General features: G+C 37.2%; 1 protein-coding gene across 1 annotated transcript in view; it reads right to left on the bottom strand.

Moving 5' to 3' along the window:
- Positions 1-18,046, bottom strand: part of ARHGAP12 (Rho GTPase activating protein 12) — a gene marked incomplete at its 5' end in the record, with an annotated part of 38,689 nt that extends 20,643 nt beyond the window's left edge. Inside the window, 5 exons of the mRNA XM_009871267.1 lie at positions 2,140-2,214; positions 5,732-5,857; positions 13,918-13,998; positions 15,603-15,743; positions 18,011-18,046. Coding sequence (XP_009869569.1) covers positions 2,140-2,214; positions 5,732-5,857; positions 13,918-13,998; positions 15,603-15,743; positions 18,011-18,046 — 459 coding nt within the window. The remainder of the gene's footprint in view (positions 1-2,139; positions 2,215-5,731; positions 5,858-13,917; positions 13,999-15,602; positions 15,744-18,010) is intronic.
- Positions 18,047-18,279: the final 233 nt, after the last annotated feature.

Genomic DNA, 18,279 nt, shown 5'->3' with positions numbered 1-18,279 from the left:
GAAAGTGGAAATTTTAAACATAAATTTATTATGATTTGTGTAATAGCAGGTTTATCTTTGTCTCCTTTGCTAAAAACGATGGCTTGACAAACAGCCTAAATGCTCTGACAAAATAATTCCAAGTTATTTTGACATAATTGCATATTTTAAATAAAAATTGTTTAAAAAGCATAAAAATGTTAACATATTAATTTCAAAACCGGATGAGTGAAACATTTCTTTCATGTTCTATTCTTCCTATCCCTAAGCAAAATGTTAGAATTTAAAACTACTTCATTAGGTCTTGTTGATGAAAATCACATATATTAGTATGCCTCTGTACAAATTTGGAGATCAGTCAGCGAACAGTGGAAAAAGAACACTGCTGAACAAGAAGGGCGTTTGCAAGTTACGAATATTTGCAGTTCCTATGTGAAAATCAGTAAAATATAAAGGAATGAAAAAACATTCTAAGATAAAAAGGAAAAACATTGATCTATGTCATTTGTGACTCTCAAGATGAGGTAGCAAGTTTTGTAATTTTCACCTGTTACCCCCACAGCTTTGTCCTAGCAGTCAATGATGCTAAAGGAATGTTAATTTTTTTTTAATCAATTCTTTTTTAGTAACAGTTCCTAATTTAAGGATTAAGCTATCAGTTGAAATAATCAACTAGGGAAAGGATCCAAATTAGTTTTATCCTAACAAAAATGTCCTCAATTCTACATCCAGTGAAAAGAAAAGATATATTCTGTTGAGCATTCTCCTCTCAATCTCCAACTTCAGTGGACCATAACTACAGAATACAATACTGATTTTTTTTATTTTTTTTTGCTGGAATGCTGTAACAGCACTCTTACCAAAACCATAGATTTGCCTTCCATGAACCTCAAAAATTCTGCCTAGATGCTTCAAGCACAGCACATAAATTACAATAAAAGGCATGTTTTCAAGGATGAGAGTATTTATGTTACGTCAGTCCAATGGTAACTGCTGCTCCTACTCTCTTATCTCCATTGGGCTGCAGCACTTTCCCCAGAAATAATATAAACATTATTTTCCAAAACTGATACTTTCAATAGAAAAAAGTAGTCCCCCAAATAGCCTGTGTTCTTTAGATCACTTTGTGCTTCACGCAGACCACGACTAAGAGGCCTACACACGGCACCCTTCGAAAAACCTTCACAATGGCTGAGCAACTCACACCCACTTTCCCTTAAATTATGGTTTCATTAAATTACTCATGGTGGAACCGGTGGGAATGCTCCAAAGAGGAATTCTTGAGATAAAGTATCATAATGCCCTACTTAGCAGCAACACTAGGGGGTACTAATGGGAAAATTAATGTAATCAGGGGAAAGGAAGTACAAAGCAAGTTAAGGATGAAAATGCACAAAAAAAAAAAATCACCAGCTTTGTTTGTAATATCTAAAACCCAGGAGCGAGCTAAAGAAAATACAGATTATTTTTTTCTATTATCTAAAGCAGCAGCAACTTCTTATATAAAAATCGATTTTACTAATTCAAGATTGGAGCTGTATTTAAAGAAATCAGAATACATGCAGAAATGATTGATTGTGTGTAAGGCTATCAACTACATTTACTTAATAAACAATGGTTATTTGATTGGAGAAAACTGTTTGAAGAGTCATAAGAACGGATGGCACAAATAAGCCAGAGAATCATTTCTCTGCATAGAGTAAGAACGAAACAGAAGACATTGCACCTTTAATGCCCTAAGCTACCAACTAAAGGGCTAAAATTGATTAAGGCACATATTTCAATACCACTTTAGTACATTTCCAAAATTTAAAAAAATAAACCCAAAATAACCTTCATTTTTTTAAAAATTATTTCTGCTTTTACCTTCCAAGTTGCCAGGTAAGAAGACATGACTGTTTGAGGAAGTAAACTGCCGTAGCTTTATTCCATAGTGAAATTTTAACTTAATCTACTATTATCAAGCTGTATTTAAACCAACAGCATTCACATTTTTTCTGAAAGTGCAGTTGGGTGTAATGCATTCCTTTTAAAATATAATGCCTTCAAATAGTTTTATCCCTTTTTTTTTCCTCAGTATCAGCCTTACCCTCAGTTCTCTAATGACTAGCTCAGTTTCTACAACATCTACTTATCTATTTAAAGACTTTGCATACTGACTGTGGCTTGATGCTTTGGTGAAGAAGGAGAGGACTCATTTTCAGGAAAACTGGCCCTAGAAGCAGTTGATGATTCCTATAAAATTCAAATAGACAACATAAGTTATTATATTCCTTACAATTACTTTTTTTTTTAACCATAAATATGCTCTTTTTCTTTAGACACACACTCATACGCTACCAAAAAAATGCACTTTTTAAAGTATTCATTATATTCTTGGATAATTATATTATAAACCCCTATTCACTAAACAGTACTTTTACATTATTTACAGACAACACTCAAACTAGGTTAATTAGCACATATCCATTTGAAAAAAATGTTAATGCATACTGTATCAGCTTAAAGCAAAGATTTCATCCTTATTAAGGGGTAGATTTTTTTGTATGACATTGCTATCAAATTATGAAGCACATTTATAATACTATCTTATTACAGTGCACAATATAAACACCAATATTTTAAAGAATATATTATGCCTCTGTGTGGCTAGTCAATAAAATATTAGTAGAACAAATTGTTATACTTGTAGAAAAGCATATACCAGACTTAATTTTTGTGAATCATAATCATTAATTTCCTTATAATCAAGCGCTGAAAATTTCTAGAGATTCAGGGTTATTTTTTTTTTAAACCAGCCATTAAGCATGGACCAAAAGAAAGTACTACATTTCTGAAAACTAGAAAAATTTGCCATCTATAATAAAAAAAAATTAAAAAAGCAAAACAAAAAGCATATGAATTTCCTTTGAAGTAATGGTTGCTTTGTACTAATACACTGCTTGAAAAATCTGGTAAAGTATTTCAAACAGAAGAAAAACACATTAGCAGTAACAGAGAGCAAGTGACTTTTCTTCCCCTCCTTTTAAATTCCCTTGATGTTCTCCCAAATTCAGTTTGCTTTTCCAACATTACATAACACTCTGCACAGCCACGCTTTAAAATTCACTTGTAAATCCACCAGCACAAGCGGCCCACTGGCTCTTTCACTAGCGTGACAACAGAGGACATGAGCAATCCTAACACCAGCCTATATGTTACATATTTTCAGATTTGGGGCAGGAGGAAGACAAGGAAATCAACATTGTGCCTCCCAGGAAGGTATTTTTCCTCTGCTTACCAAACTTTTTAGCTGATGGCTACATACAGATACATGCCACAGCCAATAAACAGTTAACAAGTACATCTGATACCATCAAATTCTTGTCAGCCATGGTAACCCATACTTTCACTCTGACACATTTCAAGCACTTTTTGATTGGCCTATTTTCACAGAACTGCATTGTGTCCTTTTTCCAGGAAAAACAAACAACAAAAAAAGAAAATAGCTTCCCTGAGAGTCAGTTAAAAATCTAACTTGGGGTTGATGTGCCTATCCAAACAAACACCAGTTCTTCTTTCTACTCAATCCTGAATTTAAGATAGCTTTCATATACTGAGCAATTCTGGAACAAGAAAAAACAGTATTAGTGGTCATGAGCTATATTCCCTTTTCATGTATTAATTTAAAGCAGAATATATAGCCGTGTGCCTGCCAGCAGTAATAAAATGTGTGCATCAATGCACTAAAACTTTGTCCTTCCACAAACCCCTAGTTTATTGCTCTATCACACACTTTTAATTTTCTTGTAGCATTAACATTGCGCTTTCTATGAACTATATATTCTCCTTACCATTTAAAAAATGCATGCTCTTTGTTTTGAAGCTGCTAAAGGAACTTCAAGCTACTGACTTAAGATTTCACAAGTGTGGCTCATGTATATAATTTCTTTCAGTTATTACACAAGGTATCTGTACACTTTGACGTCTGCTTCACTAGGTTTAAGGTCATGATGTTTGAACGTTGGATCTTGAAGAAAAGTAAACAGTTCCACTATTCCATGTTTTACAAGAGGTTCTTCGTTCTGTGCAGCGCTACATAAGGGTTATTCCAAATCCAAAGCAGATCTTACGCCAAAAAAAAAGTGAGTCTTCCTTTAAAAGCCAAACCTTTAAGCTGTCTCCAACAGAATTTTTCAGTCCCTCACACAGTGCCACAACGCCCTCAGTACAGAATGATGCGTAAGGAGGACCAGGGAGGGGAAAGGAGCTGTAGAGGGACCTCAGAATTGCTCGAGCTAAACGAACACATACAGGTGCAAAGTCTCCAGCCAAGCACGGTCCACTGGCTCCTCAGCGCCACATACAATATATTCTGACAGCTCAAAAGCTTAAGATCAAATCCAATAAATTCTGTTCTGAGGAACTAAGTCAACTCATGACAACCCGCTCTCCTATACTCTGTTTCATCACGAAGAGCCATTAAAATGTACTGGAAGCAACAAGTCAAGCAAATAACTTTCTGGGCAGCAGAATTACAGCTACTGTGTTTTGCCCAGTTAAGTTTGTCTTTGACACTTTACACGGGCTCCCTTAAAGTCTTTTCTTCATACTCCCAAATCTACATTGATATTATTTTTCCCTGTATCAGTAGAAAAAGGGAACTTACAATGCCATTTCCTGGTGTCTTACTCTAAATAGTCTGCACTAAGGTTTCAGCATGAAAGTGTTTCCGTTTCCATGAATCCTGGGATGCACTGCTGCAAAGTTAGAGAAAACAGCAAGCCACCACCCTACATCATCCCTTTCAGTTCCTCCCTGCCCAGCTCACAGCAACTCTCTTCGCTCATGGGCAGAACGCCCCAGCACAAGCGGAAATGGCTGTGACAAAAATCAAACTGGAGAGACAGGCAGAAGGAAAACAAGGGAGATGCTCAGTCTCCTTTTTGGCCCCAACAGCATCTGTTAGTGTACAGCCCAAAACAGAAAGAACATACCAAAACAGAAAGACATACAACACCAGAAAGAACATAAGAAAGGACAGAAAACAGCTTTTGTTGTCACTTGACCTACAGCTCTTTGAGACTAAACACCCAGCTCAGCTCCGGACAGGATGAAAGCCAAGCATTTCGGCACTTTCAGTGCTGTCCTCTGTCCTTCAATAACAATACTGCAGCCCTGCTGTAACCACACGTAACTTTTCTTCTTTCCTTGAGATATTACAGTGGATATTACAATGGAACAGTCATTAAAGGGATAAAGATGTAAATAGTAATATCATACAGTGGATTTAAGGCATAGTTTTTGCTTTAGCAAACACTATTTGTAATTCTATTAATATTTCAATTACTCATCTGCAATCTTTCAAGTGTATTACTACAGTTAAAAAATTTGAGAGTGAAATACCACCATACCTTACATAAGAACTTCACCGACATCAATAATTCTTTAATTCAAACCCTAATTACACTCCAAAGCCTAAACCAAACTGGGACATTCCCAATTTTAACTAAAATGCCTGTACACCCCAACCCCTGAACTAATACTAGTTAAAACACTTCAAGGATAACAAGAGAAGAGCTGCTACTCGCAAGGTAACAGTAGCAAAGTTATAGAGTAGTCTTTGGGTTCACTCAGAGTTATAACAATGATACAATAGAACATAAGAAAAATGAGATTTCAGAAATCCATGCACACTTATTTGCTGTTAGATAAAATACTTTGTACATCAGAAACAGCTGGTACCCCAGCACACTGTTTAACTTGCTCCTACCTTATCGTTGGTGTCCAACACAATTGTGCTGTGCCTCCACTTTGTTAAAACTATTGGTTCTTGTAGCCTCCTGTCCAGACTCCTACTCTTTATTATATCTCTCTGCTGCTGTGGTGAAGCATTGTACTAAAGAAGAGAAAAATCAAACTATAAGTAAAACCTAATTCACGCAAAGAAGACTTGGACACACCACTCACATGCCCGAGTGGCGCAAACTTTAAGAATCCTGATGTTGACCAAGAGTGTGAAAATAGTTTTTCTTTTATTTTGCATTTAGTCTTCAGAACTGTGCTTTCTGTCGTAGTCCTCCCCAAGGCCTGGTCCATTGGGCTAATGCTCTCTATTGGCAGAGAGAGGTTTGATTTCTTGTGCAATAAATTACTGCTGGTTTTGCAACCAACCAGCATACTGAGAACTCTCAAGGAATCAGAATAAACACAAGACTTAAACATTCACTCTTCGTATTGCGCTGACAGTATTATATACCACTTGTCCCGCTCCTGTGTAAGCAAAGGAAACCCCTATTACCCTGCAGTAGATATTTACACTGAGGGTTACGATTGCCTGGATGTGTTTCTCTTTGACTCAGAGGTTTGGGAGAGGAGACACGAGGGTGAGGACTTGCTTTTTCAGAATAATCACATCAAATTACTCAAAGGATTTTCTAGTGTGGAATGTACATAAACACAGAAAGTAAATATTTAGCAGGAAATTATTTTCAGACTAGTAGAGCTGTAATAGCCAAGGAGAGAATGGATTTTTAATAACATAGGTTTTCTAATAACTCAAGAGCATCCAAAAATGTACAGTCTGAGAAAATGTGAAGGTCATGAGGAGGACCCAGAATTTAATTAGATCTCACTACTGCACCATACTTATCATTAGTAGCATTGACATTTTAAATCATCAAAAATAAATCAAAGTAATTATAAAAATATTTCAAAGTTGAATACCAAGAACACAACAAGAAAAGATAACGTCAAAGTATGTTTTTTAAAGTCATTACAAATCCCATTCTTCCTATTCAGCGTCACAAGGCTAAAATGTGCACACAGAAAGGAACATAAGGTAGCATTTGCAGAGTCACATAAAGGACTAGAATCCACTGGGTAACAAGTAACAAAGGAAAGTCAAGTGCCCTTTTAATTCGAAATGGCTAAAGCAATAATCTTTGCAAGCACACCAAATTCTACATTTTTGTTGCTTATTCCTACCATAACCTTAGAGGTCTTCACAGAAAGAACAACCTGTATCTACACATGACAACAAAATATGGCAAAGTTTAACCTAAATAAGGGCTAAATTTAAGCTAAATTGTGTAACATAGTTACACTTATCATTCATGTGCTTGTGTCAGCTTTCTTACTTTACTATGAACAGAATGATGTTCCACTAACTCAATAGATGCTTAAAAGGTAAATAACCTTGGTGTTCCATTAAATTATTTCAATGCGCTGAAGAGTAGTAAAATACTCCCAGGGAAAAATTTGCAGTACCAAGACTGAAATATGGTAGTTCATGTCCAGAAAGAATTGTGCTGGTTGTCACTTCTGACATGGCACTGACTTTGTATTGGGTTCAGCACATTTACCTCACGTGACAACTGACTCCTCACAACGTGGAGGTTTAAGCAACTCTCAGGTCATCCCCTGGTTCCATTAAATCTGCTGCAAGAAATCTAATGCTAGCTTACTTTCTCATTACAGAAATATCCACGCTGTAGATGTTCCTACAACTCACATTATGGCAGCAAGCTAAGCAATATGTAGCAGAATTGCCCTCCCTTATTGCAATTAAAATCTAAACAATTTTCAGCAAAGATATGCCTAAATCACAGCAGGGCACCACAAACATTTCTTGTAGCAGTCTCAGGCAATTCAAACATATTTCTTGCTACGAAACAGAACCGTTTACTTCAGAAATAGATTTATGCTTCAATGGCACCAGTGAATATTATTTATGGAAATCCTCTATGTACTTTCCATTTGAGTAACTTGAAGAAATTAAAGATAAATTACTTTAAGTCTTTGACTGTTTTAAGTAAAGTCTCTGTTAAGACTTAGGATATGGGCATAAGCTTAATTATAGGTGATACTTAAAAGGTGCCTTTGATACCACCACAGGCCATCAGGAGTTAACTTCCCTAGCATGCAACCCTATCTTGAAGGTGAGAGGACCTGGACAATAATAAGAAATCTAACACTTACAAAACATATTTAATGAAAAAGCAAAGCAACAGTACCTGGAGCTCATTAACAAAGCACTGCTAACAACTTGGGAACACTGAGCTATACGCATTTTAGCACCTTAAATAATTGGCATCGGTGATACAAACAAGTGCTAGTAAACTGACAAGTCTTTACCAGGAACATCTGACATTCTTGCCCCATTTTCTCACAATAGAGGCAATAAGTAAACATTTTTCACTCAGGTGTTTATGGAGTTCTTTTTGTTTGTTTGTTACATGTAAAACACACTACTAAGTGGGGGGAAAAAACAAAAAAAAAAAAAAGAAAAAGCTGATGTATTTCTGGACTCAAGACAAGTCTCTTCTTTCAAAATGAATGGATTGTTCTGTGATCTCCCAAGAGACTTGGTGAGATACAGATACTTTTTCAGACTCTGCATTATCCAACTGAATCAGCCATTCGCTAGATTAAGTAGAGTCAACTGTCTAGGGACAAGAAGCCAGAGCTAGTAGCCTTGTTGTAACAGCTCTTGGCACAGGTTAAGGACACCAGTGATGTAAATTTAGGTCACACAGGGTTATTTTCATTGCTGAATTTGTTCAATGCCTTCACCAGCTATTTAAAAGCTTTCTTTTGTTACAAAATTTTCTAACCCTCTCAACTGGCCAAGCGATTTATATTTAATTTTAACCTGATACGTGGCATGGCTTAAGGCTCTGTCCTAGCCTAATTGTGACTGAAATGAATGTAACAACTCCGAGTTATTTGTAGCACTTGTCCCCATTCTTAGAGAGATGACACAGATCTGTCAGCTTTAAGAAACAGAAAAAAGATTCTTCTTGGTTTGCCTTAACATCCTCAGCCAGATGAAAGGAACTGGGTGGGTGGAGGGAGGGAGAAAAGAGTGGGAAGCGACAGTCAAAGTTAGGAAAGACCTAAACTTAAGCATTTTACTCTCCCTTCTTGCAATCAGGGATCAAAACAGTAGCATTTTAAAATATTCTGTTAGTGCCATTTAGTGCTTTATACAGGCTACTACAGTATTTGCAGCTGTCCCAACAGACTGTCTGAAATCAAAGATTTTTTTTTTAAAAAATATATTGCCTCAAAACAAAACCACTGTTCAGTCAGCGCTACTACTATCATCAGCTTTGAATAAACTTTTCTGGTGCCGTGACAGATGTAACACCTACATCACACTTTTTGTTTTTCTTAACAACTAAAGAGATAGCACATTTTTCTTAAACATATGTAAATAAAAAGGAATAAATTTTGTATTTAAGGACTTTATTCCCTTTCTTCCTCTACGGAAAGAAGACTCCTCATTCTCTGCCATAGGACATCTGGGCAGCAGCACCTGGAGGTGTCAGCTGCACTGAAGGAACAGAACCTACACAGGACAGGGCGACCACTGGGATAAGCAGCTCGCTCTCCAGCGTACAATTGACCGAAAGGCAGCTCTGGCTAAACCCCCTTTGGTCACTTTGCCTCCCTGGACATCCACTGCTTCACCCTCTAACCCTTAGGATCACTAACGCTGCTGATCTTTGAAAACCTCCAAGTCAGCACCGATTGCCACAGGTCCTGCTGCTTGCCCAAGTAAAAGCTGGGGGCACTTCCCTGCCACCTCCCCATCTTACTTGGGAGGAGGGGGCAGGGGGTGGGAACCACCGAACACCAGGACAAATGAGGAAGACCAGACCAGGCCTCTCAAGCACAAACATATGCATTAAATAAAACAGAAATCTGACTGTCTTCTCGTACTTATCTCAGGTTTGTCAAATCACTTGCACTTTTGCCCTTAAAAACTAGATCCTCACATCAGCTGAGACCGTCTCAACTCGCATCGCGCAATCCCAAATTTTATAACAATGTGAAGATCCCCGTTCGGTCCCCATGTGTTGCCTGATCTGGTTGAGAGGCGTCCATGCCAATGACCAGGAGGTTGGATTAAATGATCTCTAAGGTCCCTTCCAGCCTAGGCCATTCTGTGATTCTATGATCCACAATTGCTAGCGAGGCTGTATAGTGCACTGACCCGCAGTAACTATGAATGCCAGCATCCATGGTGTGTTACCTCCAGTCAAGGAGCACAGCTCAGAACAAGCCAAATTTATCACAAGACAACCAGGCTCTATTTATATAATCTCATCTTTATTTATTATTTTTACATAGGATTGCGTAATATCTTCCTGATATTACCTGCATGGTGGTTTATTGCAATTTTTCAGACAGCATGCTCTGTCTGAGAACATTCAGGTCTCCAGCAGGAAAATCATTCACCTGAGTGTCACATTGGAGGCCCCTGAACTCCTACTTGACACTGACAATGCACAGAGAGCAAATCAAACAGCCTGCTGGCCTGTTAGGCTGCCAAAAATGAAGGTACTCTACTCAGTCCTTCCTCTGGGCATAGAGCAAGGGGAGCTAAGGCTGCAGGAACTTCTCAGAAAAGAAAGCGTAATTGCAATATCACAGACAGTGAATATTAACAAAACTACGAGTTCGCTCCAGAAGCTCAGAATATATGCATTTTCTTTCAAAGTCTACTCTTGGATCAGTGAGTTCAGCCAGAGGATGGCGAATCATCCTGCAGTTATGCCACCTATCAGCCTAGGAACACATTTTGAAAGTTTGAGAGACCATTCATCTCTAACTTTCTTTAGGTTGTCTTCCTCATCTTCCCCTTTGAGCTACTTACTGAATATCTATTACATTGTTTTCCTCGCTTTTTTTTGGTCATTTTGAAATATTACCTTTTTTAAACTTTAGGAATTAGAGAGCTTTCATTTCTGAGATCAGTTTAATTTCCCCTCATCCCCTACCTCCAAATACAGATTTCTGATTTCCTTAAATTATAAAGCTTGTGTTAGAAAATTACGTTTCTGGAACAGAGTTGTAGCCTGTCTCTACACAATTTAGATATTACTCATTCACTACACAGGAAATAAACATATTTTATCATAGTGATCTATGCAGGAATTAACTTGTATGTGTAGGTATATTTATTTTGTGTTGTGGTGGTGTGTTTTTGGTTCTTTGCTTTTGTTTTTTTGGTCGTTTGGGTTTGTTTTTTTTTACAATTGGCAAGGATTGACAATGGAATACAGCAGAACGCCTAGGCAAGGAGAAAACTCAACAAGATGTACTATAAATTACAGTTAAAGACTATTACCCTTTTTTTAAGTATGTTCCTCTCTTCCACTGCAAAAAGCTGGGTCACAAGTCTTATACTTTTCAGCAGTTGTCAAAGCTACTCCATCAGAGACATGATTTTTAGCCAGAGGCATTCAGTTATTCCGAGATGTTATTTAAATATATATGACTGGAGGACTTTCTACAAGACTGTCTGAAGTAATTTGTTTTGTAACTGCCTCCCCTCCCCAATGTACACCCTCACCATTTTTAGCACGTGTACAAGAATACTCAAGTATTATTTTTGAGCATGTTCATGTTCACAGTTAATGCTGTAACACTGAAGATTTTTCACGTTACAGAATTAGTTTAACTAACATGCTACTTCCAGAAACCTCCAGACACTTTTTGGTTCTAATGAAGACCAGGTTACTGCGAACCATCTAACAAAATGAATACCTTCTTTTTCTGGTTTAATAGCACTACATGACCATGCTATTCCATCACTTTATTTCACAACAAATTTGGGAAGACAACATTTAAACTAAATGCACTGGGGAGAAACTGACAAAAAGTAGGGTTTTTTCCTAGTAACTTCATTTTCATGTAAGCGAGAGTTACAATGCTCAAGCCCTTCTATGATTTTCTCTAATGGGACAGTTTTCAATACACATTATTTTTCTTCAAAGCTGTTCTGCAGTCTGTATTGTCTTTCCAATACATTTGTTCGTAAGCACTTTTGGAAGCAGCTTCAGTAAGATTTGAGACTAATCTTCAATCGCTCACAAGTGTAACGTCTCCACTGTACATTTTTCAGATAAATAGCTACATAAAGTAGCTAAATATTTTGCTGAAATATTATATCTATTCCACAGGATTTAAAGTTAAAAACTACGGATTTCTTGGAATACATGGGTTCTTTTTCTGGTACACTGTAGTTCTTGTGTATATGATCAAAAACTCCAAAGCAGAGGCCATGTTTCATTCTGCAAGTGGCTGCTAATACAACAGAGCTTAGATGCTTGTTTAGAAACACCTAGATATCAAGCACCTACACACAAATGGCAGATCCTACTCCTCTATGTTAATATATATCAGGTAACAGTTTTGGATTATCTTTATGACTTGTTGTAGTTGGATTAAAGTCAACTTAATTTGATATTTAGTTTAAAATCAAATCCAATCTATTTTAGTGGAAAGCAACTTGTTCACAGTCAAAACCTTCAGAATTGCAGAAATCGTAGAATGAAGTACCCAAGCAGTTACTTCCCAGAATTAACTTCGTTATACATACTGAACTAGCAACTGCTTCTGTTAAAATCTAGTCTAGTAAATTTTCAGATTTCTAATTAATCTAACACCTAATCAACAGCTAAGTAGCTTTTAAAACCAATACTTGCAGAAGTTATCTAACACATCAGACCAATATTCAAAAAGCTAGCTCAACCCTGCAGTGACTCAGACAAAATTCTTTTACTGACATAACAAAACAGTCCAGTATATATCCTCATTGAAAAATCTCAGTGTAAATATTTTCTCACAAATAATATGCAAGCACTTCTGTTAAGGTTGCTCCTTCTGAAGTGGAAGTTACTTAGGACACCAGTTTTTTGGACTAATGAAACAATAATTGATAAACATGTTCTTCGGATAATTATGCACCCAATACTGTACAGAAAGGTGTGGGGGGGGTTTATCGTCACCTTCCTATGTAAGATTGAAGAAACAACCTAGTAGCAAGAAAGACATACACAACTACAGCATTGACAAAGGTCCTACAGTTTTTCAAAGTGAAAGTGGGAATTGAACAGTATTATGCACATCTTCAGACTACCAAGTGTCCTTAGCACTATCACCTTCCTGTAAGTATTATGTCATTGCAAAATAATATATACATCAGAACACACCTCTGCTGAAACTGTGTTCACAGAATCACAGAATGTTAGGGGTTGGAAGGGACCTCTGAAGATCATCTAGTCCAACCTTCATCCCAGCATACCTAACCACTACACCACAGCCTCAAGTGCTAGATCTACTTTTTTTTTTAAACACCTCCAGGGTTGGTGACTCCACCACCTCCCTGGGCAGCCTGTTCCAGTGCCTCACCACTCGTTCAGTAAAGAACTTCCTCCGAATATCCAATCTAAACTTACCCTGACACAACTTGAGGCCATTTCCCCTTGTCCTGTCATTAGTAATTAGAGAGAAGAGACCAGCACCAGCCTCACTACAGCCTCCTTTTAGGTAGTTGTAGAGGGCAATAAGGTCTCCTATCAGCCTCCTCCAGACTAAACAAACCCAGTTCCCTCAGCTGCTCTTCATAGGGCATGTTTTCCAGACCTCTCACAAGCCTTGTTGCCTTTCTCTGCACCCGCTCCAGCACCTCGATGTCCTTCTTATACTGTGGTGACGAAAACTGGACACAGTACTCGTGTTGTCCTCAGAAATACCACAAACACTGCTGAAACTTCAACACCTGTCTGTATAAGCATTTTGGATGGTACTAAAACAGACTAGTGTCTCAGGAAAATTTCATATTAAAAAAAAAACCAATTCCTATAAAGGTTTTCTTCATTGCAACAAAATCACAGACATTCTGCAGCCTTGCATGAAAAGCTCAGCTCAGCAAAAGATACAAGATCTTCTTTGACATCTGAAGTCACATACATCTGTTTTTCATATCCTTGAGTATATTTTTTTCTCTTCACAACCAGAAATTCCACAAAAATGCACAAAATAAGCAAGTACAATATATATAAATCCTGCTGTTGTGAATAAGTCCCATTAAAGACCCCATAGAACCTTTATTAAGGAAGAGAGGAAAGCTTGAAGTTATCTAAGCTTCTTTTTTAGGTCACTCACCTTAGGTAACTCCCATTCGGATCGGGAACCATCAGCGCTGTAGTAGTACGGTCTACCTTGTTCATCTGCATGTTTTATCCACTGTAGAAAGAAATGTGATGACAGGAAATTTAATCAGAGCGACAGTAGTAACACAGTAAATCTCTGATACATGGGATTTAAAGTTAATTTTTAATGAAGTGCCATCCATTTCAGCAGTGTCTAGCCCACAACTTCCATTAACTAAGCAAGGCTAGTTAGCGATGACAGCAACACAGTTTCCAGCTTCCCGAGTTGGATTCAGCACTACTTTTTTCCTTCTGTAACTCCTCAAAAAATAGCTCTGCAATATCTCACAAGAGACTGAGATAAATAGGTATTTGTTAAGGTCGCATATCTCACTCTATTAACATTACATTGTCAGTTTAAGGAAGCACAATCTTCGCATTAGATCTGTGTAAGGATTTTAGACATATAATTACAGAATTACAAAAAGCTTAACCATCAACTGCTGATAACTGAAGAGATAATTGCACTTGTTGAACAACTCTGTTTTAAAAACATCAACAGGAACATGAGATAAAACTCCTAAACAAATTATGAAGAAGATAATGTAATTTCTGTAACCTCTATAACCAACTCCCACAGGCAAAGAAGTGAAACTATGACAACTGTGACTAGTTACACAGAAAGGAAAGAACTGTAATGAGCAAGAATCTACAAGATCACACAAAAATATGCACAAAAACACTCACAGCAAGACTCTTGGGTCAAGCAAGTTTCACAAGATTGCCTTCCAATAAATTGTCTGTGATAGGAAACACTTTTTCCTATCAATCCCAGTGTAGTTAAAAAAATAGTGCATACTTGCCAGAACACAGGTATGTGCTCTACAGATGTTTAACAGAAATAGATTAAGCAAGATAAAATTCCAAAACTGATGTAAAACTCTTTAAAAACTTCTTTAAAAAAAAAAATTGTATATATCAACTGAAGAAGAGGAGGTGCTATAAAACAATAAGGAAACTACCATTTCAATGAATAGTTTCTGCAGTTAAAAGGACAAAATGCAACTTTAATGAACAATTTTTAAAAAGACTGCTTCATAAATACAAATACTGCTATTTGTCCTACACGGGAAAAGCTTCCATGAAGTGCCCAGAATCACCATAAATTGTCAGTAGCAATTAGATAATTAGAATAGAACCTAAATCTGCTGATACAGTTGTAGTTAATTAAGAAGTTTGTCTACATGTGAAAGCAGTACTGAAAAATCCCTAGTGAAGGATGAAATTGATAAAGCAGCATTATTTTCAGTTTGAAACCATCCTAACTGGAAGGCCTGTGTAGACAAGAACACCTCTTAGAAGAAAATAAGAAAAATATTATATTGCTATGAAGTTCATTACTGAAGTGTAACCAAGAGGGTGGAGGAGGGCAGAAATTATTTTTTTAAAAAAAATAAAAAAAGATACATGGTACATTTAATATAATCTGATACTCAACTGGAAATAAATGAAGTTTTTCTAAACAGTTAAGAAAATACACAAGAAAAAAATCAGTTCAGTTGCTAGTTTTGTGCATATTTAAAAACAAAAGGAGATACTGCTGAGGCACGCTTTCCACTTCCGAAATGAAATCTGAATTTCTAACAGCGAAGCAGTGGAAAAGTTTTAGAATATGTGATGAGAAGAAGGAAAAAGTACCTTTTCATTAGTATAGTCATTGGTATATAAGGTTTGACCATGTTCATCCAACTCTTCTGACCAACCCTTTGGAGGAGAACCATACTGACTATCTGACTGGCTGTAACAAGAACTGTGGTCGTTTTCTTCTGATGAAAGATGCTACAAGTAGTCAGAAACATACAAGGCAGTTTTGAGAAAGAAAGCGCTTTAAAATCTGAAAGATCAAAGATTATTTGACTAGAAAGAGAGTAGTAATAAATTCAGGGAGTTCACATTTTTGTATCTTACATCAGAGAATAAGAGATGCATTTTTACAGTACAGAAATATTTGACAATTGCTAGGCAATTCAAAGTATCTGCAGAACAACTGGTTTCTACTGATATAATTCTCTTTTTTTTAGCTCTGCTATACCACATTTCACCTACTTAAATTTAAACTTCCCATGTTTTTGCTAATCTAGATTTTATCCCTGCTAATTTACATTATCGAATAATGAAGAAAGTTATGCTTAGTAATCTGCATTGCCTCCAAAAACCTGGGAGACCTGCTACCTCAGTTTTCAAGCAACATCCCAACTTTCATATCTAAATCCTCTCCTTCCCAAATAGTACCTGGAAAAACAAAAATCATTAAGGACAACCTGTAACTCCAGTTGCACTTTTGTGAGTCCCAGCACTTTACAGTGTTTGTGCAACAGATCTTAATAAAATATCAGGAATTTCCATTATCCTCTTTCCAACTCTTGATATGTGTGACAAGAAGCAAACCCCAGGCTGTGTAGCAGACAGAGCTAGTGCGCTGTAACGTTCTTTTCTGAAGGTAGAAGTGAATTACAATGTAATTTGATGTGTACGTAGAGCATAAAAAAAGATTTTGCACAGATCAAGCAATTCATCTCCTTGCTAATGTACCAGGTCATAACAAAATCTCCCTCCATTCATCTCCCACAACTGAATCCTGAGGAACTCAGTGCAGATTTTCTCTCACACTGTCTTGGATCCTCGGCTAGCAGGAGGCGTAACACTTTAGGGAGAATATATCCTGTCATTCAAACATTATGATGGTTAAATATTAACTACGATTGAATAACACAAGTATAAGGGTTTTGAGAAAAATTATAAAGCAAGATAAAGGCTTTAAACTAGGAAAAAACCCTCTCCTAAAAAAAAAAAAAAAAAAAAAGCCTACCAAAAAAAAGTATCCAGTTATCAGAAACTCAGTAGTTTTTAAGAGCCAGTGGTTTTGGAGACTATGTGTTTAGTGACATTTTCAAATGATTACTACTTAGTTTTTTGGTGCTACCTTTCTGAGCACCCCTTACCACCTGTGTGACACGAACTCCCTATGCTGACACAAACCAGTTTTGCCAAGCACAGCAAACGCCCATAGGAAATTTTCAGGTCACAAATAAACTAGTATGAAAAAACAGTAAGTGTCTTCTACAGCCTACAGAATGTGAGTGTGTAAACCATGATTTATTGCACACAAGGTAATGTGAAATTCTTAAGTGTCTATTTCTAACCACTGTGGGAAGAAAAGTCTTCAGCCACATTTGAAGAATTAAGACTGAGGAGTTAAGTGCTATTGAACCCATTTGAACTACTCTTTTACAAGATAGATACATTGTATATACATATTTAAGTTTATATTATGTTTTAATGGTTAAATATTAAGTGCATGGACATATATTCCAAATAGAAGACTTTGGACACTTACTACTATTAACAGGAATTGTGACCAAATAACATAATGCATTTGTATTCACCTTTCCCAAGCAGCTCCTGATCCTAAGGAAACATTGTATATATGTAAAACTAAACAGCAGACTTGAAATTCTCCTCAAAAAACTACTGTCGTTCAGTCAGAATGACTGTTAATGTGTTTATCTGTAAGGCGCCCAAATAAAAATAGTCTTAATGTTTCAAAACTAATCAATTTCACATGCCTTTGAAGATCTAAACTTAAACAAAATTCCAGAGTCATAGAATCACGGAATGTGTTGGGCTCAAAGGGATCTTCAAAAGTCATCTAGTCCAGCCCGCCCTGCAGTGAGCAGGGACACCTTTAACTAGATCAGGCTGCTCAGAGCCCCACCAAGTCTGACCTTGGATGTGTCCAGGGATGGGGCCTCCACCACCCCTCTGGGCAACCTGTGTTTCACCAGTGTTTCCCCACTCTCATTGTGAAGAACTCTTTTCTAACATCTAATCTAAATCTACCCTGCACTACTTTAAAACCATTGCCCCTCATCCTGCCACTACACACCTTGTAAACGGTCCTTCCCCACTTTCCTGTAGCCCCCCCTTCAGGTACTGGCAGGCTGCTATAAGGTCTCCCCAGACCCTTCTCCAGACTGAAGAGCCCCAACTCCCAGCCTGTCCTCGCAGCAGAGGTGCTCCAACCCCCTGATCATTCGAGTCCTTACCAAGTTTACTGAGCCAAAGTACTCCTTGTCCCTCAGCTAGAGGGAACAACAGCAAAAGTTGCATCAAGAGGGATTAGAAAACACTGGCCAAACCACATTCAGCAACTTCCAACTTAACTTTCAATGCTTTTTCAGTATGAGCTGCCTGTGTACTTTTTACATATCATCTATGCTTTTTCTCAGAGTCCCCAATTACACTATATCACATTTAAATAAGGCCATCTTAAGCCGACAGCTGACCAATCTCATACCTTGTACGAACTTTCCTG

This window comes from Apaloderma vittatum, unplaced genomic scaffold (genome assembly GCF_000703405.1).
Source record: "Apaloderma vittatum isolate BGI_N311 unplaced genomic scaffold, ASM70340v1 scaffold5976, whole genome shotgun sequence".
Lineage (NCBI taxonomy): Eukaryota > Metazoa > Chordata > Aves > Trogoniformes > Trogonidae > Apaloderma > Apaloderma vittatum.
The sequence above is the reverse complement of the archived record's forward strand: the minus strand, read 5'-3'. Positions and strand labels throughout refer to the sequence as shown.